The sequence below is a fragment of the Neomonachus schauinslandi genome, chromosome 1 (assembly GCF_002201575.2).
Source record: "Neomonachus schauinslandi chromosome 1, ASM220157v2, whole genome shotgun sequence".
NCBI classification, from domain to species: Eukaryota; Metazoa; Chordata; class Mammalia; order Carnivora; family Phocidae; genus Neomonachus; species Neomonachus schauinslandi.
This window is the reverse complement of record NC_058403.1, coordinates 68,268,723-68,295,025: the sequence shown is the minus strand read 5'-3', so window position 1 is coordinate 68,295,025 and position 26,303 is coordinate 68,268,723. Positions and strand designations below refer to the sequence as shown.

The 26,303-nt window shown below is 43.1% G+C and overlaps 1 protein-coding gene and 1 non-coding gene across 2 annotated transcripts in view; both read left to right on the top strand.

The window, feature by feature from the left end:
• The window catches only part of MUC13 (mucin 13, cell surface associated), a 55,737-nt gene that overhangs the window by 13,430 nt on the left and 16,004 nt on the right, over window positions 1–26,303 (top strand). The window contains exons 2-3 of the mRNA XM_021692658.2: window positions 24,704–24,982; window positions 25,181–25,252. Of these exons, the coding sequence (XP_021548333.2) occupies window positions 24,704–24,982; window positions 25,181–25,252 (351 nt within the window). The remainder of the gene's footprint in view (window positions 1–24,703; window positions 24,983–25,180; window positions 25,253–26,303) is intronic.
• On the top strand, window positions 2,050–2,151 carry LOC123326978. Its single transcript, XR_006541451.1, has one exon. It is a non-coding gene; the product is annotated as a U6 spliceosomal RNA (small nuclear RNA).

Below are 26,303 nucleotides of genomic sequence, written 5' to 3'. Positions count from 1 at the left end.
AATTAAAAACTAAATGTCTTGTTCCATTTGAAAAAAAGGAATCTATATTATCTCATGCTTATACAATTATACCTATCCACCTATCTACCTCCACCCACTCTCTCTCCCTCTATCAGTCTACCTGTGTGGACAGAGATGTCTCCCATGGCATCCTCCACATGTTGACACTGGTCACTGGATTGTGGGTGGCTTTTCCCTTCTTCATGCTTTTCCATGTTGCTTGAATTTATTTTAACAAGGATGAGTCCTTTTAATAAAAACAATAAAATTAATAATTAAAAAAATAAGATGATGGGGCGCCTGGGTGGTTCAGTTAAGCGTCCCAACTCTTGGCTTCGGCTCAGGTCATGATCTCAGGATCATGGGATTGGGCCCCTCATCGCGCTCCGTGCTGGGTTGTGGAGGCTGCTTGAGATTCTCTGCCTCTCCCTCTGCCCCTCCCCCTGCTCACGCACTCACTCTCTCTCAAATAAATAAAATAAATAAAATCTTTTAAAAAATAAATTAAAAATGAAAAATAAGATGAGGACAATAATATATAATTTTCAGAACTGTTGAAAGAATATATGTGTGTATACCATATATAGTGATGTGTGGGTGTATATGTACACACACAACACACAAACACACACGCGTGTGCACATATGGCCTAGCACACTTCCTGGCATACTGTAGGTACTCAGTGGATGGTAGGTGCTATTATTATCATTATTATTATTATTATTATTATTATTTTCCTAGAGAGAAGAAGAGCCTTAAATCCTGACTGTAACAATCTCCTGTATTAGTTGGGGTTCTTAGTTGCAGAGCTTTGCATCCACTCCGTTTGGCTTTTTGAAGGCTATCGGGTGGCTCACAGAACTCCAGCAGGGACTCAGAAGACCCCCAGACAGGAACAATGGCCACATCACCCTGCAGGAGCACCCCAACAGAGACAACTCTTCTGCCACCACTGCTCTGCACAGACCCTACAGCTCCCAACATGGACCCCAGGCAGGATGCTGACACCTCAGCTTCTGCTGCCCCTCAAAGCCAGAGAGTGGACTCCATCTGGTGCTGCTTCCTTTCACTTCTGTCTTCTAAATACAAGTCCTGTGCACATGCCTCCAATTTATGGCACCAAGTCACAGGCCTGCATCCCAGAGACAAGAGAGGCTGCAAAAGCAAGGTCTTCACTTCTACCTTGGAGACACAGGACTCATGATGGAGGAGATCCCCCACATACGGAAAGGTGGTCAAAGATGCTGGACAGCCTCAAACACGGCAATCACTATCAGCAACATTTCCTAAGTATCCCTTACAAAGCTTGACCATCCAAAGACCAAAAGGATCCCAAGAACACTTGAATATTTTGGTAAACTGTTTCCTTATTTATCCACAGGTTCCTGCTAATTCACTGAAATATATTTACATAAAATTCTAAGATCTCAGAGAAGGGACCCCTTATTTGATGTAAACAGTGTTATCAGAGATCTCTCAATTCTTAGCTAAAAGAGGGACAGAGTTGTTATAAAAACTATAAACTGCCTATAAAGAAAAATATTTAAAAAGCAAATAAGAACTACAGATTTACAGCAGATATGATGGAAGGAGGTTAATATATGTTGATGCTCCAAACCTCATACAAATTACTTAAAAAAACAAACAAACTGGGGTGCCTGGCTAGTGTAGTCAGTAGAGCATGTGACTCTTGATCTCAGAGTCATGAGTTCAAGCCCCATATTATGTGTAGAGCTTACTTAGAACACAAAAAACAAACAAACAAAAAAATCTCACTAAAAACCCAATAGATATATGGGCTAAGGACATGCACAGATGACTGACAGAGGAGAAAGTGCAAGAAGACCCATGATATAGAAAATATTAATTCTCACACTGCTGAAGACGAAGGGAGACTACCTCTGTCTGGGGATCGAGCATCTTGTATGTGTTCTTATTTCATCCTCACGCCCATAAGCATATTAGATTATCATAATTGCCATGTTTAAGTAAGGAAACTTGACGTTTGGAAGGGTTGTGTCACTTGTTGACCAATATCACTTGGTGTGCTCGCTTCAGGAGCAGATATACTCAAATTGGAATGATACGGGGAAGATTAGCATGGCCCCTGCTCAAGGATGACCAATATCACTTGGCAAGCTGGAACTGAAAGACCAGAGTCCTTTCATTCACCAAACTATGTCTCTAGTGATTGGTATGATTCAAATCAAACTCTTTTCACCTCTGAAATTAACAAAACCTAATGCTAATGAGAACATGGTGGAAAGGTCCTTCTCATGAGGGACTGTGGGTGGGTGAGTAAATTAAAAAATCCTCTGAAATCTGTCAGTACCTATTAAGAGCCATAAGAATTTGATTTCCATTGACCCAGTCATTCCACTTTGACAGAATCTTGTCTTAGGGAATAATTCAACATATGGAAAGTGTTATGGGCAAAAAGATGTTCTTCAAGGATTTAAAAGAGTGAGCAATTGGAAATAACCTAAATGTCTAGAATTATCTAACTCAATTGGTACATGTTCACTTTCCTCCTAATAGATTATATAGCCATTATAAACATGCTATAAATATTATAAAGGGAAATATTATTCATATAGTTTTTTAAATCTTTTTTTAAAAATTATAGTTGACAGGGGCACCTGGGTGGCTCAGTCGTTAAGCGTCTGCCTTCAGCTCAGGTCATGATCCCAGGGTACTGGGATCGAGCCCCCCCATCGGGCTCCCTGCTCCCCGGGAAGCCTGCTTCTCCCTCTCCCACTCCCCCTGCTTGTGTTCCCTCTCTTGCTGTGTCTCTCTCTGCCAAATAAATAAAATCTTTAAAAAAAAATTATAGTTGACATACAATAAATACTGTATTAGTTTCAGGTGTATAACCTAGTGATTCAACATTTGTATACATTATGAAATGCTCACCATGATAAGTACAGTTACCATCTATCACCATACAAAGTTATTACAATACCATTGACTATTTCCCTATGCTGTACTTTTCATCCCCATGACTTATTTATTTTATAACTGGAAGTTTGTACCTCTTAATCCCCTTCACCTATTTTGCCCATCCCTCACCCTCTCTCCCATCTGGCAACCAACCACCAGTTCTCTGTATTTATGAGTCTACTTATTTTTTCTTGGTTTACTCATTTGTTTTTTAGATTCTACATATAAGTGAAATTGTATGGTATTTGTCTTTCTCTGTCTTAGTTCACTTAGCATAATACCCTCTAGGTCCATTCATGTGGTCACAAATGGCAAGATCTCATTATTTTTTATGACTAATATTCTTTATTTTCTTTATCCATTCATCTATTGATAGATACATCACTTCCATATCTTGACTATTGTAAATAATGCTACAACAAACATAAGGGTGCATGTATCTTTTTGAATTAGTGTTTTCATTTTCTTCACGTAAATACCTAGAAGTGGATTTACTGGATCATAGGGTAGTTCTATTTGTAATTTTTTGAGGAACCGCCATACTGTTTTCCATAGTGCCCGCACCAATTCACATTCCCACCAACAGTGCACAAGGGTTCCCTTTTCTTTATGAGCCTCACCAACATTAGTTATTTTTTATCTTCTGGATACTAGTCATTCTGGCTGGTGTGAGGTGATATCTTACTGTATTTTTGATTTGCCGCTCCATGATGATGAGTGATGTTGAACATTCTCCGTGTGTCTCTTGGCCATCTGTATGTCTTCTGTGGCAAAATATCTCTTCAGACAGGTCCTCTGCCCAATTTTTAATCAGATTGGTTGTTTTCTTTTTCGTGGTGAGTTGCATGACTTCTTTATATATTTTGGATATTAACCCCTTATCAGATATATCATTTGCAAATATCTTCTCTTATCCAGTAGGTTACCTTTCCATTTTGTTAATGGTTTCCTTCATTATGCAAAAGTTTTTAATCTGATGTACTCTCAATTGTTTATTTTTGCTTTTGTTGCCCTTGCATGAGGAGACAGATCCAAAAAAATATTGCTAAGGCTGATGTCCAAGAGTTTACTGCCAATGTTTTCTTTTAGAAATTCTGTGGTTTCAGGCCTCACATTTAGGGCTTTAATCCGTTTTGAGTTGGTTTGTGTATGGTGTAAAAAAGTGGTCCAGTTTCATTCTTTTGCATGTAGCTGTCCAGTTTTCCCAGCACCATTTATTGAGGAGACTGTCCTTTCCCTATGGTATATTCTTGCCTCCTTTGTCATAGGTTAAATGCGTATATAAGCATGGGTTGATTTCTAGACTCTGTATTCTGTTCCACTGATCTGTCTCTGTTTTTGTGCCAGTACCATACTGTTTGGATCACTATAGTTTTATAGGGTAATTTGAAATCTGGGATTGTGATACTCTGGCTTTGCTCTTCTTTCTCATGTTTGCTTTAGCTCTTCAGGGTCTTTTGTGGTTCCATACAAATTTTAGAATGATTTGTTCTACTTGTGTTGAAAAACACTACTGGTATTTTGATAGGGATTGCATTGTAGATCGCTTTGGGTAGTATAGACATTTACTAAAATTAATTCCTCCAGTTCATAAGCACGGTTTATCTTTCCATTTATTTGTGTCATCTTTAATTTCTTTCCTCAATGTCTTATAGTTTCAGAGTGTAGGTCTTTCACTTCCTTGGTTAAATTTATTCCTTTATTCACATCCTTGGTTAAATCTTATTCTTTTTAATGCAGTTAGAAATGGAATTGTTTTCTTAATTCCTTTTCTATTTCATTATTAGTGTGTAGAAACACAACAGATTTCTGTATATTAATTTTGCATCCTGTAACTTTACTAAATTCATATTAGTTATCGTATTCCTACAACCTCCTAAACTATGAAAGAAGTTGAGAATCACCTTAAAACAAGAGAAGCATTGTCACGAACATTGCTAAGAGAGTAGATCTTAAAAGTTCTCATCACAAGAAAAAAGTATTTTTGTAACTGTGTGTGGGGATGGATGTGAATTACACTTGTTGTAGTAGTCATTTCAAAATAGAAACCTATATCGAATCATTATATGATACACCTAAAACAAGTACAATGTTATAGGTCACTTACACTTTGATTGAAACAAAAGAAGACAAGGTCTCCTCCTGAAAGTGAAGGCAATTGTGTGGAGGGACCGAAAGGAGGGGAGGGGAAAACATCTGGAGTAGTGGTCGAGGAATGGGGGGTGAAGCTGACATGGGGTGGTATTGGACAGAGGTTGAGAACAGTGGGATTATGGTGGCAGCAATCTTCACATAAAATAATTTCCCTGTAGGAGAACTCAGCAGTGGGTAATAGAGCAAGAAGGGGGCCAGGGTTGACCTGGAATCAAGGTTTTGTTTGGCAGGTGGCACCAGGATGGGAGGGTACCGGCTGGAGGACTTTTCTATGAGTTATAGCCTGTGGGTCTGGACTTAGAAGCAGGAAAGGCTGGATGACAATGAAGGGCCGACCAAGGTTAATAGCTTTAATCCATAAAATATATAAAAAGCTCATATACTGGGGCGCCTGGGTGGCTCAGTTGGTTAAGCGACTGCCTTCGGCTCAGGTCATGATCCTGGAGTCCCGGGATCGAGTCCCGCATCGGGCTCCCTGCTCAGCAGGGAGTCTGCTTCTACCTCTGACCCTCCCCCCTCTCATGTGCTCTCTCTCTCTCAAATAAATAAATAAAATCTTTAAAAAAATAAAAATAAATAAAATAAAAATAAAATTAAAAAAAAAGCTCATATACTTTAATCAGAACACTATTAATAGCCCTTCCCTTAAAACAGGAGAAAAAAATCATGAACAGGAATTACAAATAACCTAACAAATATATGGAGTCTGTTCACCCTCATAGTGGTCAAATAAACGAGAATTTAAATACTGAGGTATCATTTTTCACCTACCATGGTAGGAAAGAAAGCCTAATTTTTTTTTTCTTTTTAGAGAGAGAGAGGAGTGGGGGGGGGGGGGGGGGGCGCAGAAGAAGAGAAAGAGAATCTCAAGCAGGCTCCACACCCAGCATGGAGCTCAATCTCATGGCCCTGAGATCATGACCTGAGCCGAAGTTGGGAGTTAGACACTCGACCCACTGAGCCACCCAGGGCCCCAAGCCCAACTTTTTAAAAAATGAAAGTGCTTCGGGGCTCCTGGGTGGCTCAGTCGTTAGGTGTCTGCCTTCGGCTTAGGTCATGATCCCAGGGTCCTGGGATCAAGCCCCGCATCGGGCTCCCTGCTCAGCAGGAAGCCTGCTTCTCCCTCTCCCTCTACCCCTCCCCCCTGCTTGTGTTCCCTCTCTCGCTGTCTCTCTGTCAAATAAATAAATAAAATCTTTAAAAAAAAATAAATTAAAAAATAAAAATGAAAGTGCTTCATGCTGTTGAATGAGAGGAAAACTTCAGGGGTATAAGTTAATGTAAATCTTAAGAAAATAACTTGGCAACAATTTCTCAAAGCCTTAAAATTTTTACCCCTTGAAGTAGTAATTTTACTCCTGGGAATTTATACTGAGGAAATAATACAAAAGAAAAACAAAAAATTGGGAGAGGGACATCCTTTGCACTCCCTTGCCAGTCAACACTACACTTGCACCCAAAGAACTAAGTCAGGTTAACTTCAGGAATAATGAAACCTTAGGGCTATTAATGTCCCATGAGGCTCTCTGTTCCCCAACTGATAGACATCACAATAAGATAAGCTTTCTCAGCCTACTTCTCCACAGAGGCAGGTCATAAAGTCCCTTAACTTGATTGCAATTACTCCTGCATTTCTATTCCTCCTCAATTTCTATTTTTAGCTCTTTGGTTACCACCACTAGACTGTGAACTCAATGGCAGCGACGTCAGTCTTATTTATCTGTCTCCTATCCACCTCTACACCCTTTTGCTAACACTCACGTGGTAGGTGCTTCATAGACTTGGGTAGTATTGGCTTTCATTTCAGCCGCCCCTTACTCCATCATCTCCCATCCTCTACCCTCTTCAGTTTGTGCATTTGGCTGAAGATCAAGTTGGTCTCTTTGTTCAGTTAATTTGTCCTTAAGTGTCCTTGTGTATGTGCCAACCAGTTGGCATTTCAGAGGTGCCATGTTAATACACTCTTGCGTTACATATCTTAAAGTAAGGTTCAGGGTCAATGACTCTGGATTTATCAGCATAATAACTTTGTATAACTCTTACTAATAAAGGGATGTGGCAACACATGGGTAATAAAACATGATAGGGAATCCGCTGACTCATGAAAAGTTAAAACTGGAGAGAAGCTCAGGAAATGATGGTATTGCTCACCCCGCCGCCACTCTAGTTTTGCAGATAAGGAAACCGAAGATCAGAGAGGGACAGATTTCCCAAGTTTACGTAACTGGTTCATGGGATGGCTAAGAGTTCAGGGTCTAGGCATCTGGTATATTCTGATTAACAGGGCACATGTCATCAAAAATATGTGTCATGGCATGCCTGGGTGGCTCAGTCAGTTAAGCGGCTGCCTTCGGCTCAGGTCATAGTCCCAGGTCCTGGGATCGAGTCCCACATCGGGCTCCTTGCTCAGCGGGGAGCCTGCTTCTCCCTCTGCCTCTGCCTCTCCCCCTGCTTGTGCTCTGTCTCTCTCTCTCTGACAAATAAATAAAATCTTTAAAAAAAAAAATGTGTCATGAGAACATGTGAGCTACCGAAGCGTATGAGAGAGGGCAAGGCCAGCAAGCCCAGCTATGTTGAGTGACCACAGCAGAACTCCATAGTGGAGGCAGAAGTTGCCAGTGATTCTGTGAGAGGGCCTGGTTGGAGAACAGGGGCAGGGATGTGGGGCAGATGTAGACAGGTGTCTGGATGACATATAACAGTGTGGTATGGTGAGTAGAGCTTGGCCTTTGAAAGCTGGACTGTAGTCCCAGGGTTGTCACATAACCCCTTGCTACTTAATTTCTCTAAGACCCAAGTCATTAGTCTGTAAAACTTGCCCATAGAACTGCCTTCTCAGGGTTGAGTTAAAGGAGACAATGGATGTGTTGTATTATTCAACTCAGTCCCTGGAGAGAGCTCTGGAAGATGGTGGTTTGTGACATTCTCATGGAGGGCACGTCTTGTGGTCCTTCTAGGTGGTTAAAAGTGAGCACCCGATCCCTACGTCAATCCTCAGAATGCTTTCGGACAGGGATGAGTTCCTTCCCTGAAGAGGGAGGACCTAACCCTATTGGGCTGATGGCACTCTAGAGCAGATTCAACAAACGACATCCCGTGGGTCAAATTCAGCCAGCTGCCTGTTTTTCTGGGACCTACAAGCTAAGAGTGATTTTTACATTTTTTAATCACTAAAAAAAAAAAATCATATTTTATGAAATGTGAAAATTATGGGGGGGACGCCTGGGTGGCTCAGTTGGTTAAGCGACTGCCTTCGGCTCAGGTCATGATCCTGGAGTTCCAGGATGGAGTTCTGGGATCAAGTCCCGCATCAGGCTCCCTGCTCGGCAGGGAGTCTGCTTCTCCCTCTGACCCTCCCCCCTCTCATGCTCTCTCTATCTCATTCTCTCTCAAATAAATAAATAAAATCTTTAAAAAAAATAAAAATACATAAAAAAAAAAAAGAAAATTATGGGGAATCCAAATTTCGGTGTCCGCAAATGAAGTCTTATTGGCACACAGCCACACACACATTTGTTCCCATATTGGTTATGGCAGCTTTCATGCTATCAGGGCAGAGTCCAGGGGTCAAGACAGAGATGCTATCTCATTACTTCACACTGCTCCCCGGCACATGACACACCCATGGCAGTGATGCAGTCCGAACCCAGCGGTGTTCCAAACGCCATGTGTGTGGTCTTACCAGGACATTTTTTTTTTTAATTACCAATGCAGGGCACCTGGGTGGCTCAGTTGGCTAAGCGTCTGCCTTTGGCTCAGGTTGTGATCTCAGGGTCCTGGGATCGAGTCCTGCATCAGGCTCCCTGCTCAGAAGGGAGTCTGGTTCTCCCTCTCCCTTTGCCCCTCCCCTGGCTCCTGCAATCTCTCTCTCTCAAATAAATAAATAAAATCTTTAAAAAAAATTACCAATGCATACCCATCACATCAAAACAAGAAGAGAAAAATGGATTTCAAATATCATGCTTTTAAATCACAGTATGGATTATTTTGTTACCAACTTAGATGGCCAAGCATTATTTATTAAACAGTGATGTGATATGTGGGCTAAAATAATAGATTATGTTACTATTACCAGGCTAAGGACATATCACAGTATTCCCAACTCACAGGAAAGTAACCATCAGAAAAAATAGAAAATTTCAAGTGGAATATTTCATTGCAGCGAATGTGTTCATAAAGTTAAATAATGAAAATGAGGCTGCAATCAAAGCAAGTTTCCAAGTGGCTCATTTGTTAGCCAAGCAAGGAAAGTGACTTAGGGATAAGATAATTAATTTGTGTTTGATTGCATCAGTTAAAGAAATGTGTCCGGAGGAAAGACACCGTTTTTTGTTTCTTTGTTTGAAGATGTTATTATTTATTTGAGAGAGAGTGAAAGCAAGAGAGATCATAGAGGCAGAGGGACAAGCAGACTCCCCACTGAGCGGACAGCCCAATGCAGGGCTCGATCCCAGAGCCCTGAGATCATGACCTGAGCCGAAGGCAGACGCCTAACTGACTGAGCCACCCAGGAGCCCCAGAAAGACACCTGTTTAAGACTGTTTCAGCAAGAACAGACAGTTGCTCAGAGAGTTGAGAACACTGGGAAGAGTATCAATAGTCAATTAACAAATACCTTTGAGTGGCTTTCCCTGGCTCTTGATGATTGATAAATGTTACTGGGACTACCCAGTTGTTGTTTATTCAAGGAGTCAGTAACAAGTTTGAAGTGACTGAAGAATTAGCCTCTGTGGAACTATAGGAAAGAATATTTTCAAAATGGAGGGGTGCCTGGTGGCTCAGTTGGTTACACGTTTGCCTTCGGCTCAGGTCATGATCCTGGGATCGAGCCCCACGTTGGGCTCCCTGCTCAGTGGGGACTCTGCTTGTCCCTCTCCCCCTGCCCCTCCCCCCTCTTGCACGCGTGCATGTGCGTGCTCTCTCTCTCTCTCAAATAAATAAAATATTTTTAAAAATGGAATTATACACTTTAGGTGCACTGTATGATGGCTGAATTAAATCTTGATAAAGCTTTTTTTTTTTAAAGAATATTTTCAAAGAAATTGAGAAAACGCTATTTCAGTATAAACGGAAGTACAACCTACTAAGGTATGTTACAACTGAAGGTGGTAAAATAAATATGGAGCAGAAAAAGCTATAATTGGATTCATTTACAAAGCGTGAAAACACTAGGCGTTTAAAGTTTATGGTAATTAGGGGCACCTGGCTGGCTCAGTCAGTGGAGCGTGGGACTCTCCATCTTGGGGTTGTGAGTTTAGGCCCCACATTGGGGATAGAGGTTACTTAAAAAAAATAAATAAATAAAGCTTACGGTAATTCATTGTATTATTCATGAGTATTCTGTGGACAATATTTCAATATATTATGTGTTGAGGAACCAGTAATGTCAACAGTGAACTTTATTCGCTATCAGTTGACTTAACCATCATTGGTTTTGTGCATTTCTCTCTTTGTTTTTTAAGATTTTATTTATTTGAGAGACAGAAAGAGATAGCAAGAGATAGAGCATGAGCAGGTGAGGGAGGGAGAAGCAGGCTCCCCGCTGAGCAGGGATCCCGCCCGATGCCGGGCTCGATTCCAGGACCCCGGGTTAATGGGGACCGGAGCTGAAGGCAGACGCTTAACCAACTGAGCCACCCAGGCGCCCCTGCATTTCTCTTTTTAAAGACTTTTTTTTTATTATTATTTTTAAGAAATCTCTACACCCAACGTGGGGCTGTAATTCACAAGCCTGATCAAGAGCCGCATGCTCTTCCGACTGAGCCAGCCAGGCACCCCTGCATTTCTCTTTTTAAAGACTTGTTTTTTTTTTAATTTTTAAGAAATCTCTACACCCAGCGTGGGGCTGGAATTCACAAGCCTCATCAAGAGCCACATGCTCTTCCGACTGAGCCAGCCAGGCTCCCTGCTTGTATCAGATACAGAAGCTAGTATCCTGACTTACCCTACCATGAACCAGTTTGATGGCTTAGCAGCTGTGAAGTTTTATTGGAAGTTTTTGAGCGCAAGGCTGAGATTAAAATCTTTCTGAGTGAGAAGAACCACTCTCAACCACTATTATCAAACAAGAATGGCTTTTGAAGGTATCTTTTGCTGAAAACATAATAATGGCTCCTAATAAACTCAACTTATAATCACAAGGCAAAACAGCACTCACATGCAGATTTTATACTGTGGTAAAGTCATTTTAACAACTAAAGTTGTATAATTCACAAGTAATGTATAGCTGTTTTGACCGCGAGGTCGAAAGTTAAAATGAGAAGCCAGATCTTCCTTCCCATACAAATTTGTAGCCAACATATTTTTTGAACTTGAACTACAATTCCAGTGGTGTTTTTCAGACTTCATCACAAGAAGAAAATTTCCATATTCCAAAATCTGTTTTATTACGTAATTGAGAAGAGCATCTTCCTAAATTTCAATTGGAAGTGATTAATTTACAATATAAGGACATGCTAAAAGGCAACCACCAATAGAAGAATTTAACAGAATTCTATAACTGCCTTCCAAGCAATGAATATACTTAATTAAAATTCCATGTTCACGGGCTGATGTCAGCATTTGGCAGTACCTATCTGTGTGGACAGACATTCTCAAAATGAAATACATAAAATTTCATTATAAATCAGCATTAACAATTGAACATTTGTGATCAGTTTTGATGATTGGGAACCTGATTTTGAACCTCAATTAAGCAAAATATTTATCCCCGCCAAAGAATTCCACTCTTCTATTAGTAAACCAGTATTATCAAAAATTGTGCTCGATTATTATTATATTTTAAATTTCATCAATAAAATTTATTTTGGAAATTTATTTTCTTTCCTCTGTAAATGTCTACATAATATCATCAATTTTGCTTCTTGGCCCACAAAACCTAAAATCTAGCTCTTTTTAGAAAGTGTTTGCTAAGCCTGATCTAAGTCACAGTCCCACCTGGGCTATTAAGGTAGTAAATCTACTTAATGGTTTTGAGTTAATAAGTTTAAAGTGTATAGAATAGTGGCATGTGGTAGGTGTTTTTTCAAAGGAATTTATTAACACTAGTAGCTATATTTCTTTTTTTTTTTTTTAAGATTTTATTTATTTATTTGACAGAGAGAGAGCGAGAGAGGGAACACAAGCAGAGGGAGTGGGAGAGGGAGAAGCAGGTTTCCTGCTGAGCAGGAAGCCCGATGCGGGGCTTGATCCCAGGACCCCGGGATCATGACCTGAGCCGAAGGCAGACGCTTAACAACTGAGCCACCCAGGCGCCCCATATATAAGATATATTCAATATAATTTTAATGGATTTCAGTAGAAAGTGAAATTAAGATGTATGTGTTCATTTCACCATGAAATGAACCTGAAACATTGGTATCTTTTGTATTAGTTGTATCATCTTTTTTTTTTTTTTTAAGATTTATTTATTTGACAGAGAGAGACACAGCGAGAGAGGGAACACAAGCAGGGGGAGCGGGAGAGGGAGAAGCAGGCTTCCCACAGAGCAGGGAGCCCGATGCGGGGCTCGATCCCAGGACTCCGGGATCATGACCTGAGCCGAAGGCAGACGCTTAACGACTGAGCCACCCAGGCGCCCTCAAAGATTTTATTTATTTATTTGACAGAGAGAGAGATGGCGAGAGCAGGAACACAAGCAGGGGAGTGGGAGAGGGAGAAGCAGGCTTCCCGCGGAGCAGGGAGCCCGATGCGGGACTCGATCCCGGGACCCCCGGATCATGACCTGAGCCGAAGGCAGACGCTTAACGACTGAGCCACCCAGACGCCCCCAATTTTGCATTTCTACCAGCGGTATACGAGGGTTCGGATTTCACATCTTCACCAACACTTGCAATTATTGTTTGTTTTTTGTTGTTATTACTGCATCCTACTGACTGTAAAGTGTATCTAGCTCGTTTTAATTCTCTGAGATGAGGTGCTGGGCAAAACCACCTTCCTCACCACTCCATGCTGGGTCCGTGTGGAGACACCACCCTGGGAACCCAGCTCTGAGAGCCTACCAGGGTGTTGCCACTAAAACTTAGTTTTTCTCGGGACGCCTAGGTGGCTCAGTCAGTTAAGCGGCTGCCTTTGGCCCAGGTCATGATCCCAGGGTCCTGGGATCGAGTCCCACATCGGGCTCCTTGCTCAGCAGGGAACCTGCTTCTCCCTCTCTCTCCCTCTGCTTGTGCTCTCTCTGTCAAATAAATAAAATCTTAAAAAAAACAACAACAACAACTTAGTCTTTCTCAGAGGAGAAAAGGCTCCCAGAGATTGTGCCCCACTGGTAGTTTTTCAGTTCACAAACCCACACATTTACTTGACCCTCTGAGAAGGCATTATTGGGAACCGTGGAAATATTTTTCAAAGGACTGCAAATACTTACAGGCAGATGATTACTAGGGAGCTTGACCCAGCAGGATGAGATGGCTTCTGGAGAGAAGTTCTGCAGAGACCACTGCCCACCTCCCACCCTCCATCCCAATGATTTACAGAGACACTAGCAGCCTTCTGGGGAGAGGAACCAGGGCCACCGGGGCAGGAGGTCAGAAGGGACAGTAGTTTCTGGTTCTGCCCTGGGAGGCAGCTGCTTCCCTGAGTGGGGCAGAAATGGGGATTTTTGTCCCTGTCAACCTTAAAAATAAAATAGCCAGTTATTTTACCAGCAAAATGAGTGTATGTAGGAATGACAGAAGAATTGGAAACTACGGCAGACCGCAGGCAAGTCCAGAGACAAAGGGAAGGGAAGGTCAGCTTCTGTTAGCTTTTAGGAGGAAATCAGGGAGGGTTGTTTTGAACACAAGTTCATTGGCGAAGAACAAGAGTTGGAGGTTGTGGTCGTTTCTCATTGGCTGTGTGGTTAGTGTTGTAGCTGGGGCAGGGATCTTCCTTCTTTTCCTTAAAAGCAGGTGATAAAATTCCTATGTGAAAAGCTGTCCTCCCTTTTCAAGATAAGAATGATCTTCCTTCTTCCTGCTGGTTATATAGGCTGCTAGGAATGGTACATGCGGGAGAGCACCCCTTCAGGGCTTCCCAGCTCGGTTTTAAATGAGGCCTCTTTCATTTTCACACCCCGGAAGAAAGTCGGCCAGGGGAGGGCTATTGCGTGCCCACTGGGTGCTGGCTTCTGCCAGGTGTCGCACTTACTGGGTTTCGAGGTGAGCTCTTCCATTATACACACTCCCACCACATCCTGAATATGTCCATCAGAGCACTTTGCACAGTTATCTCAGAAATGCTCATTTCAGTTCATCACTATAACCTCAGAGCCTGGGACAGTGTCTGGCACGTAAAAATACTCTTAAAGTGGGGGCGTCTGGGTGGCTCAGTCGGTTAAGCGTCTGCCTTCGACTCAGGTCATGATCCCAGGGTCCTGGGATCGAGCCCCACATCGGGCTCCCTGCTCCGCGGGAAGCCTGCTTCTCCCTCTCCCACTTCCCCTGCTTGTGTTCCCTCTCTCGCTGTGTCCCTCTCTGTCAAATAAATAAATAAAATCTTAAAAAAAAAAAATACTCTTAAAGTATTTGGTGAATGAAGGAAATAATGTAAACTCAATACTGCCTGGTGGAACCTAAGTCCAATACTTCCCCGTATATGTTATTTTGTAGTTTATTCACACTTAGTAAAAATAACAGTATTGTTGAAATTTTCCTTTGTGTTGATGACTACACAATATTTTTCTCAAGAATTTACCAAACTTTTTTTTTTTAAAGATTGATTTATTTATTTGACAGAGACAGCGAGAGAGGGAACACAAGCAGGGGGAGTGGGAGAGGGAGAAGCAGGCTTCCTGCTGAGCAGGGAGCCCGATGTGGGGCTCGATCCCAGGACCCTGGGATCATGACCCCAGTCGCAGGCAGACGCTTAACGACTGAGCCACCCAGGTGCCCCCCCAAACTTGTTTAAACCAAGTTCAGCTTTTGGACATTTATATAGTTTTGCTTTTTTTTTTTTTTTTAAGATTTTATTTACTTATTTGAGAGAGGAGAACATGAGTGGGGGGCGGGGGTAGAGGGAGAAGGCGAAGCAGACTCCCCGCTGAGCAGGGAGCCTGACAGGAGGCTCAGTCCCAGGACGCTGAGATCAAGACCTGAGGCAAAGACAGAAGACACTTAACTAACTGAGCCACCCAGGTGCCCCGTTTTACATTTTTTCTTTGAAAAATAATGGTGATACATCCTTGTGCAAATGTCTTTGAGCACATGTCTAACTATTTCCTTAGGACAAATTCCTAGAATGGAATTGCTGGTCAAGGGATATGTCCGTTTTCTTTTCTTTCTTTTTTTATTGAAGTATAATTAACATACAGTGTTATATTAGTTTCAGGTGTACAATATAGATTCAACAATTCTATACATCACCCAGTGCTCATCAAGCTAAATGTTCTCTTTAATCCCCATCACCTCCTTCACCCATCTCCCCACCAGCCTCTGCGCTGGTAACCATCAGTTTGTTTGCTGTAGTTACAAGTCTGTTTCCTGGTTTGTCTCTTTTTTTTTCTTTGTTTGTTCTTTGTTTTGTTTCTTAAATTCCACATATGAGTGAAGTCATATAGTATTTGTCTATGACTGACTTATTTTACTTAGCACAATACCCTCTAGGTCCATCCATGTTGTTGCAAATGGCAAGATCTCACCTTTTTTTTATGGCCAAATAATATTCCATTGCGTATATATCATATATATACCATATCTTCTTTCTCCATTCATCTATGGATGGACACTAGAGTTGCTTCCATATCTTGGCTATTGTAAATAATGCCGCAATAAACATAGGGGAGCATGTATCTTTTCAAATTAGTCTTTTCGTTTCTTTAGGTAAATACCCAGTAGTGGAATTACTGAATCATACAGTAATTCTATTTTTAATTCTTGATTTCCTCTTTGATTTCTTGGTTGACCCATTCATTGTTTAGTAGCATGTTATTTACCCTCCAGGTATTTGTGGTCTTGCCACGTTTTTTCTTGTGATTGATTTCTAGCTTCCTACTGCTGTGGTCAGAAAGATGCATGATAGGCTCTCAATCTTTAATTTATTGAGACTTGTTTTGTGGCCTAACATGTGAGTTTGGCTGCTGGGACTGCAGGCACACTGGTGTGTGTCGTTATCTTCCCCACTCCAGGGCAGGAGCTGCTTTGGAGGGACTTCTGCTGAGTGGTGCAAGTTGGGTGGGGCGGCTCTGCAGGAGACCCTGGGGGTGGGGCGCACGGTGCTAGCCAGGTGGTGGAGAGTGTTCCTGCTGGTTCTGCAAGTGTCCTGGAGTCCTGCTGTCCAGGCTGGAGGGTGGAGAGGGGAAAGGTGCCTTCAGCTGTTTAGTTCTTGGAGAAAGTCCTCAAGAACCCTGCCCCTCCAGCAGCCGTTCTGAGGTTAGTAAATAAATCTCCTTCACATATACCCTGGGCACTCTTCAGACTGCTGCTTCTCTGCTATATCTCGGTGGGGTTGTTATGCTGGCTCTTAAAGGGCAGGGACTCGGTTTCCTCTCGCCCTCAGCTCTCCCAGAGCTAAGCCCACTGAGTTTTAAAGTACCCAGAGTTAAGCCCTGATTATTATAATACTTGAAAAGTTAAGCCCCACTGGTTTTAAAGTCAAATGTTACGGGAACCCATCTTCCCAGTGCAGGTCTCCCATGCCCGGGGTGGTGTCTGATCGTCTCGCGTTGCCATGCTTGTATCCCTCCAGCTTGTGGTTAGTCCTGCTGGGGTTTGGTTCCCGACCTGTCTCTGCCCCTCCTACCCTTCTTGATGTGGCCTCTCTACAGTTCACTGCGGAAAGTCTGTTCTGCCGGTCTTTGGGTTGTTTTCAGAGTTAGTTGCACTAATCTGACTGTAATCTCAGCGTGTCTATGGGACGAGATGGGCTCAGGATCCTCCTACTCTGCCATCTTTTCCCGAAGTTGGGGTATGTCCATTTTTTTTTTTTAAAGATTTTATTTATTTATTCATGAGAGACAGAGAGAGGCAGAGGGAGAAGCAGGCTCCCAAGGAGCAGAGAGCCCGATGCGGGACTCGATCCCAGGACCCTGGGATCATGACCTGAGCCGAAGGCAGACGCTTAACCATCTGAGCCACCCAGGCGCCCAAGGGGGTATGTCCATTTTTAAAGGTCTGTAAAACGTACTGCCAACTTTCTCTTCCCTCAAAGGCTGTGTATAAGGCCTGTTTGTTGCACACCATTGCCAACAGCAATTTTTATCATTCTTTAAATCTTTGCCCTAAAACAGGCCTATGGTCATAGGATCTAATTGGTTCCTAGTGCTGAGTAACCTCTCAGGGAATTGCTTGTGAGTACATGCTGAGGTTTTATTTCAAATTTGTCACAGAGAAAACCATTCCTTAGAAAGCCAAGTCAAAAATTCCTTCTTAGAAGAGACATTTTTTTTTAAGATTTTATTTATTTATTAGAGAAAGAGAGCAAGCACAGAAGTGGGGGAGAGGCAGAGGGAGACAGAGAAACAGACTCCCCATTGAGCGCTGAGCCCAACATGGGGTTCGATCCCAGGACCCCAGGATCATGACCTGAGCCAAAGGCGGATGCTTGACCAGCTTAACCAACTGAGCCACGCAGGCACCCCAGAAGAGACATTTCATATGTAACTTGACCAACAATCAAAAAGAATGTCTGGTTAAAGATTATTGGAATAGTTGCCAGTTGAGTTTAAGCCTTGAATGTCAAGTTAAACGTCATTGACCTCCCCCATGACTGACAGCTGGGGGGTGTAGGAGCCAAATTCCCAAGAATAGGCACTTATCTGATTAAATTCCATTAGAAAACAACAGAGTTCAGCTCCACTGAGGCTTGGTTTAGTTTTCTCTTTGCCTGGTGTAATGTGACATTTTTCATGGTGTTGATATTTTGTATTTCTTTTTTAGTTAACTTACTTGTTTGCTTCCCCACCCCCATAAGTCTGAAGGACCTTTTCTTCAACTCACCCAAGGATGTGTCCTAGCTTGGTGCCTTCTGAATGTCAGACAATTTTGTACCACTTTCAAGATTCTTGGCAAACTACATACTGTCTTTACTCCTTCTTGTAGAATATTGTTCTTGAAATTGGCTTATTTAAGACCTAAATGAATTTGCTGATTTTTATTTTTAAGATTTTATTTATTTATTTGAGAGAGAGAGAGCATGGGGGGTGGTGTGCAGAGGGAGAGGGACAAGCAGACGCCCTGCTGAGCAGGGGACTGATGCAGGGTTCGATCCCAGAGTTGGACCCCGGGATCACGACCTAGCCTCAAGTCAGACGCTCAACTGACTGAGCTACTCAGGCACTCCATGTACCTAAATGAGTTTACTTTTATTTTTTTAAAGATTTTATTTATTTATTTGAGAGAGACAGTGCGCATGAGCAGGAGGGAGGGGCAGAGGGAAAGGGAGAAACAGACTCCCTCCTGAGCGGGGAGCCTGATGTGGGACTCCACCCCAGGACCCCAGGATCATGACCTGAGCTGAAGGCAGATACTTAACCGACTGAGCCACCCAGCCGCCCAAATGAATTTACTTTTAAATTAAACTTTACATCATCACCTCAGATAAAAAACTAGTTTCCTTTACCATAAATATTAAGTCACCATAAAATAAATACAATAAAAATAAAGTGTTAGTGGGTTCTGGGTGGCTCTCTCTGCCAAAGGCTCAGCGCCTGGGGTTGCTCTGTCTTCCTTGTAAAGGGAAATACGCAAGCATCAGAGCACAGTTAGATACAGTGGCAGTAAATGTGATCTTCTCCTGGTGTAATCACAATGACCAAAGCACATTTGAAAAGGCAAGTACTTTCCCCCTCCAAGGGAATCAGTGTTTTCTTTTTTTTTTTTTTTAAAGAATTTATTTATTTATTTGACAGAGAGACACAGCGAGAGAGGGAACATAAGCAGGGGGAGTGGGGGAGGGAGAAGCAGGTTTCCTGCTGAGCAGGAAGCCCGATGCGGGGCTTGATCCCAGGACGCTGAGATGATGACCTGAGCCGAAGGCAGACGCTTAACGACTGAGCCACCCAGGTGCCCGGGAATCAGTGTTTTCTAATGGTGACCACAGACCACTTAAAATCATCTTGTGTGCCACGGGCAGACTGGCCGTCACACCTGAGCACACACACATCAGAGTTACCTGGAGTCTTGTTAAAACACAGACGGCCGATGCAGTAAGTCCGGGTTGCGGCTAGAAATGTCCATTTCTAACAAGTTCCCAAGTCATGGTCCGGGGAACACTTTGGGGGGGCCCTGCTCTCATCCAGTCGTCTCTCATCTTAGGAGTCAATGGGCTGGGGAAGCTGACAGGTACAAACCAGAAACCACCGCAACCCCCACACAGGTGCTCACATACTTCCTTCTGTTGATGGCGGGTTTTCCCTGGAAGAGCAACAAGACGGGGCCCGGCGCTAGCACCCCTAAGAGCAGTGTTATAATCTCTAGAAGTGCTCACTCCTCTCTGACGACAGCTGGATTACAGTGTCTTTGGGCGGAGAGGGAGTTCCCGCACCTGCCTGGAACCTCGCCCTTGCACCTTTCTGCCAGCAGGTGAGAGGTCAAGCTACTTCCTGGAGAAAGCCCCTCCATCTAGCTCCTCCAAGAGCTTGATTCCAGAAGATAGATAATGGAGTGGTGATGTCAGAGAGGCAGACCGGGGCCTGATCCCCCAGGGAATGTGGATTTTATTCCAAGCGTGACAGCAGAAGTCGGGGAGCACTGAAGCAGGATAAGGCAAGGAGGGTTCTTGGTGGTCTCCGCTAAAGGAGCTGCTCTCCCCACCTGACCACAGGCCTCCTGTTCATTTCCTCCAGGACCTTCCTCACAATGTTGGTTTGGTTGCCTGTTGCCCACCGTCCACGAGAGCTTTCTTGCTTTGTTCACTCCTCTGTGCCCAGCAGAGCGGCTGGTACCTGGCAGGTGCTTGGTAAACATTTATGGAATAAAGGAAAGAATGGGCAAATGCCATTCAGCTTGCTCGAGGTGCAGGGGCCAGGGAATGCAAAGTAAATGAGGTATAGTCCTGGGTCTTCAGATTCACAGTGTGTTTGGATAACTTATTTTCCAAAAGTTGGTTGTCATAATCGAATGGATTTATAAAAGAAAAAATAAAATTCATAAAGCAATGTGGGGAAAATACTCTTCACTCATTTCAAAGACGTGCTACTAGGAAAACAAAATGAAATAACACTCTACATCTTTAAAAATGCTTGCATGGATAATATCCAGTTCTGGTGAGGGTGAAGATAATTTCATAAACTTACAAAGGCTATATTCCCTTCAAACGGAAATTCAGCAACAGATATCAAGAGCTATAAAAAATGGTTTTTGGGGGCACCTGGGTGGCTCAGTCGGTTAAGCGTCTGCCTTCGGCTCAGGTCATGATCCCAGAGTCCTGGGATGGAGCCCCGCATCGGGCTCCCTGCTCAGTGGGGAGCCTGCTTCTCCCTCTGACCCTTCCCCCCATACTTTCTCTCTCTCTCCTTCATTCTTTCTCAAATAAATAAAAAAAATCTTTTAAAATGGGTTTTTTCACTGAGAAATAACATAAAAAATGACCCTCTGCCTGAGAAATTTACTTCTGGGACTTTATCCTAAGGAAATACTTTCAAATGAATGAAGAATTATATGTACAAACTATTGAAACAACAACATGGATGAATCTCAAAATAATTATGCTGAGTGAAAGAAGCCAGATCAAAAAATAAAAATTCCCAAACCCAGTACATCTGTATGATTCCATTTATATAAAATTCTAGAAAATGCAAACTAATCTATAGTGACAGAAAGCAGATGTGTGGTTACCTCAGACTGGGGGTGTGTGGATGGATAGGCACAAAACTTTTGGGGATTATGAGAATGTTTGATATCTTGATTATGATCATCATTTCATAGGCATATGCCCATATCATGACTTTAAGTATGTGTGGTTTACTTTACATAAATTATACCTCAATAAAGTTGTAAAAGAAAGGACTGATATACACAGCAGTATGGATGAATTTTGAAATCATTGTACTAAGGGGGAGATTCAGACATATAATAGTACATATCCTATGACTCCATTTATATACAGTTCTAGGAAAAGCAAACTAATCTCTAGTGACAAAAAGCAGGTCCGTCGTTGCCTGGGGTTGGGGGTGGAGGAGGAATGGGCTGCAAAGGGGCAAGAGGAAATTTTTGGGTGTGATAGAAATGTTCTGTATCGTGATTATAATGGTGGTTTCACATGTATATACATCTATCAAAACTCAGTTTTACACTTTAAATGGATTCGTTTATTGATGTAAATTAGACCTAACTCAATAAAGCAAATTTAAAAAGAAAAAAGAAAAGGTGTAAAAGAGGCTTTGATTTAACTTCTGGTGCCAGGAATCCTTCCAGCTGAGAGTAATAGCATGGGCCTTCTTTGTTTGGGAAAAATATTTAAATGGGCCTCTTGGCTATATAAGAGCAAACCCGAAATCCTATTCCTGAGTGGAGACTTTTGGGACAGCAAAGAAGTAACCTTCTGTGTAATAACATAAAAAAATTTGTCTTCACTGAGGTCAGAGGTAAAACTCTGGCTAATATTCACGAGGAGTGACTGGACTCATCCCTCTGGCTGGGGCCAGACCCTGGGGGAGCTGGTGTTCTCAGTTGTAGGGAGGGAGGCCTGGGTTAAGAAGCCCCTACTTCAGGGGCCCTGGGGTGGCTCAGTCGTTAAGCGTCTGCCTTCGGCTCAGGTCATTATCCCAGGGTCCTGGGATCGAGCCCCGCATCGGGCTCCCTGCTCCGTAGCAGCCTGCTTCTGCTTCTGCTTGTGTTCCCTCTCTCGCTGTGTCTCTCTCTCTGTCAAATTAATAAATAAAATCTTTGAAAGAAAAAAAAGAGTGACGGGGCTGGTTCCTGGAATGTGGCGAGAAGTCAGGGGTTCTCAGGGGTTTGGGGACAAGAGGTGAGTAGAGGAGTGGGGAGCAGGCAGCCAGGCCAGCGAACAACCAGGAGTGAAGACAAATAGTCAACTGTTTTTAAATTTTTCCTTTTTCTGCACTGCATTTCCCACTCCCTGAGCTGTCAACCACAAGCCTTCGGTAAAGTTAGGCTAAATGCTACAGTTGGAGATTGACTGTGTTTGAGGGCATGAATGGGGGGGGGCCATGTCCAGGTGAAGTGCTATGTGGAGAGCCATGGAAGCCTGGAGACAGCATTACAAAGTTGCTCGAAGTGACCATCAGGGAGGCTGCCCAAGAGCTAGGCCACAGTGTGGGGAACCACAGTAGAGTTCCCCTGGGATTCTTGGAGCTATAGCAGGAGCAAACGGCATCTCCACACTCAAATGGCCGGAGTGGAGCACAGAGCTCTCATTGGGTGTTCAAAGGAACGGTGACCTCCTAACAGATGGTGGCCCAGGGACATTTGGGATATAAAGAGATTAACTACTCCCCCACCCCCACCCCACACAACCTCCCAAGGATGTTTAGGCTGTTTTGAGCTATTTTGGACTGTAATAATTTGGATAGAATATTTTGAACAGAAAAATACTCTCTAAGGCCAGGCCCACTTCTTTTATCTCAAAAGCTCAGAAGAGAACCATGGTATAGGACCAAACCCTAACAAGTAATTGCCTCTGGCTGGCTGACGTCAATTAATGACTGGACTTTGTACCCCAAAGCGAGTTAAAACTAAAGACGGTTGAGGGGAAGTCATTTCCTCCTTGGACTGCCCAGTAAGAACATCTAAAATGAAAGACCTTGCTCACCTCACTCTTCTCAGCCTCATTTTTGTAACCTCAGGTAAGAAAACATTTTACAATTTTTCTTAAATGATTGCTATTTTTACATTTTATTTTATTTAAGATTTTATTTGAGAGAGAGAGAGTGTGCAGGCACAACAAGGGGGGAGGGGCAGAGGGAGAGGGAGAAGCCGACTCCCTGCTGAGCAGAGAGCCCGATGCCGGACCCTGGGATCATGACCTGAGCCAAAGGCGGACACTTAACCGGCTGAGCCACCCAGGCGCCCAACATTGTACAATTTTTAATTCTTTTAATCACGCTTGCTGTCTTGGAGATAGAACCAGCAGGCTTAAGGTACCAATTCCATGGCCCAGCAGGCTATTTTCTGACTGTTCAGAGACGTATGGCATTTCAGTCTGTGGTGAAGGAAGACAGAGCAGAAGTCAAGGGGCCTCTGGACTACGGGATGTGGGGTTCAGCAAGTCAGAGATTTGTCCTCCAGAGTTCCTCAGGCCATGCAAGAACAGATCAGTAGGTTTCAAGGGCCTGGTGCCCAGTAGCCTTTCCTTTGGCCCCCAAAGGGCCTGGTTTAATCTCTGGTTCTAGCATCAAGAGTCTTTTGTCCCCTTCCACATGGGAATTAAGGCTTACCTCTGGGCAAATCCCTAAACCCCTCTGGGTATTGGTGGGCTCTTCGGTCAAATGTGGATGCTCGTATCAATTTCACGGTTACTATCTGGCACAGGGTAAGCCCTTGTTAGATGAAAGAGAAGCGGAACTAGGTTAAGATGATGCGCTGGTGAACTGTTTTCTTGCTCCTGGAAGAGCAATTGTTTATCTCTTCAACCTTTAATGATTATTTGAGCCAGGCCCTGTTGAAGGTGAAGAGCCAGATTCTGCCAGCTTGGGGCTCACAGACCCAGGGGCCATCAGCGGGTTTTTGTTTGTTTAGTTTGTTTTGTTTTTTAAATATCTGAGGGTTTAGGAATTGCTTCTTCACTAAAACTTTTTTTCCCCTCACTAAAGCATTTAATATTTTTTAAAACTGGTTGTCAGTGTCGGAGTTCTTTGAGACAATGAAGGGTTCTAGAAGACTAATCACTGGACCACTAAGTGTTTACTACGCCATGTGTCCAAGGGTTCCTAAGAGTTGAAAAAAGGCAACTCTGATGATCACCGTAGCCCTTAGGGCAAAGATCATCTCTCTTCATTTTACTCTTTAAAAAAATAATGTGTCTAAAATTATTAATGGGTAAATAACACTAGAAAAAAAATTGGGGAAGTTTAATACACACTTACCTAAGTATTTTTATTTCATCATTCTTTTAAACACACCCCTTTCCCAACCCTCCCTAAAATGCCATATAAATGGGAAATGAGGACAATTGCCTTAAACTGTAAAGACAAAAGGAGGCCACTTTCAGGTCATAACAGCGCCCCCTGCTGGCGCTTTCAGTTGTCCTCAGAGGACTACTCAGGAGTATTAAACCCAGATTCATATAGTTCTGCAACTGTAGGCAGAAGCAATGTTACTTCTTGGTAGTCATCTTCATACATATTAGCTTTTTGTAACAGATTTCAGTAACACTTTTCCGGTTTTGTCTGTTTAATTTTTACTTTTATTTATTTGTCAGAGAGAGAGAGTACAAGCAGGGGGAGGGGCAGGCTGAGGGAGAAGCAGACTCCCCACTGAGCAGGGAGCCCGATGCGGGGCTCAGTCCCAGGACCCTGGGATCATGACCTGAGCTGAAGGCAGCTGCTTAACCGACAGAGCCACCCAGGTGCCCCATGTACTTGATGGAAGTAATGTAATCAACATTTTAATGTAGTCAACTGTATTTGTTTCTCAGAAAAGAATGATTGGGTACTAACTAGTTTCAAATAATAGCAATTGCCATTATGTGTTGAAAATGTTCTGTCTTCTGAAACTTGATATCTCTGTTCCCCCAGCAATCCAGTCAAGCATACTTGCCCTCAGTTCAACCAAGACTACCAGTAGTCTTGCCACAAGCAGTAAAGCTGCTACCACCACCACAACTTCTACTACCACCACAACTCCATCTACTACTCCCACCATAGTATCTACTTCTACTACCACCACAACTCCATCTACTACTCCCACCATAGTATCTACTTCTACTACCACCACAACTCCATCTACTACTCCCACCATAGTATCTACTTCCACTACCACCACCACAACTCCATCTACTTCAGTTTCTGTATCAAGTACAGTTCCAGCCTCCACTGTCACGTCTACAGAAAGTAAATCAAGCACAGCTGCAAAAACATCACCTATAGGTAACACCACCGCTAGGACCACCTCACCTGTAAGTGGTAACTCAAGCTCAACTGCTCCTTCTCCAACAACACAAATGAGCAATAATGGATCGACCGTCACCCCAATCACGCAAACTTACTCCTCAGAGTCTGTTACTCCAGTGACTTCTGGCAAGGTCACTTCGTCCAAGATCAGCACCACAAACTCCCGTTCCACAGGTAAGAGCGATTCCTTCCCTCAAAGACTGCTTACTTGTGGAGTCAGGGCGTCGTGGAGGATGGTAGGTAAGTGTGTTCTGCTGGCGGAGGGAAGTGGGTATCAAAACACCCAAGGCTTCTTTGACTATGAACCCCTGGAATTAAAAAACTGAGTCACAAAGGCTAGTAGTGATGGCAGAGACCCTAAAAGATAACCCATGGTTTCATTCTGTTCTCCTTTCCTTCCCACCTGTGCCACTTCAAGCTAGATGTGGAATGTTTTTATGAATGTGGACATCATGCAAGCTACCTCTCCAGGGGATTTTTAGAAATCGTTTCAGCTTCTCTGAGGTCCAAACAAGCGCTGTCTCGCCAGCCCCACTGGTCGAGCTCACTGATCTACCTAAGGAAGGAGTCAGTTCTGCCCTGACTCCTTAACAATGTTAGTGAAAAATGGAACATTACAATGGTGGCCGATCACAGTTTGGAGTTTGAGTTAATTCATGGAATTTGAGCCTGAGGGATAAAGAGCCAAACAACAGCAGTGCTCAAACAGTCCTAGACATGGAGGGGGGCCGTTGTCCAAAGGACAGATGTTTCGGGAATACTAAGAGATGGCAATTGACCTCCAGCCAAAATTATTGAAACCACTTGCCTCATTTCCCAAAGTTTGGTCTAGAATAGGGGTCAGCCAACTTTATCGGTAAAGGCAAACTAATAAATATTTTAGGTTTTGCGGGCCACAATAGGGGTTCTGTTGTGACTACTCCCCTCTGCCATTTTAACATGAAAGCAGTCATGGTCAGTATACACAGGAATGAGCCTGGCGGTATACCAGTAAAACGCTATTTACAAAAACTGAAGACTAGCCAGATTTGAGTCATAGTTTCCCAACCCCTGGTCTAAAATAATCCTCAGATCTAGGCTTGAAGGGTCTACATAAACCCTGTCATTTTCAGGGAAACTGAGGCCCAGCAAGGGTAGCAACTTGCCCAAGGTCAAAGAGCAAGCTGATGTCCCCCTACACTGACTTCTTCTGGTTTCCCCCCATGTTCTTTGACAGATCTAAGAG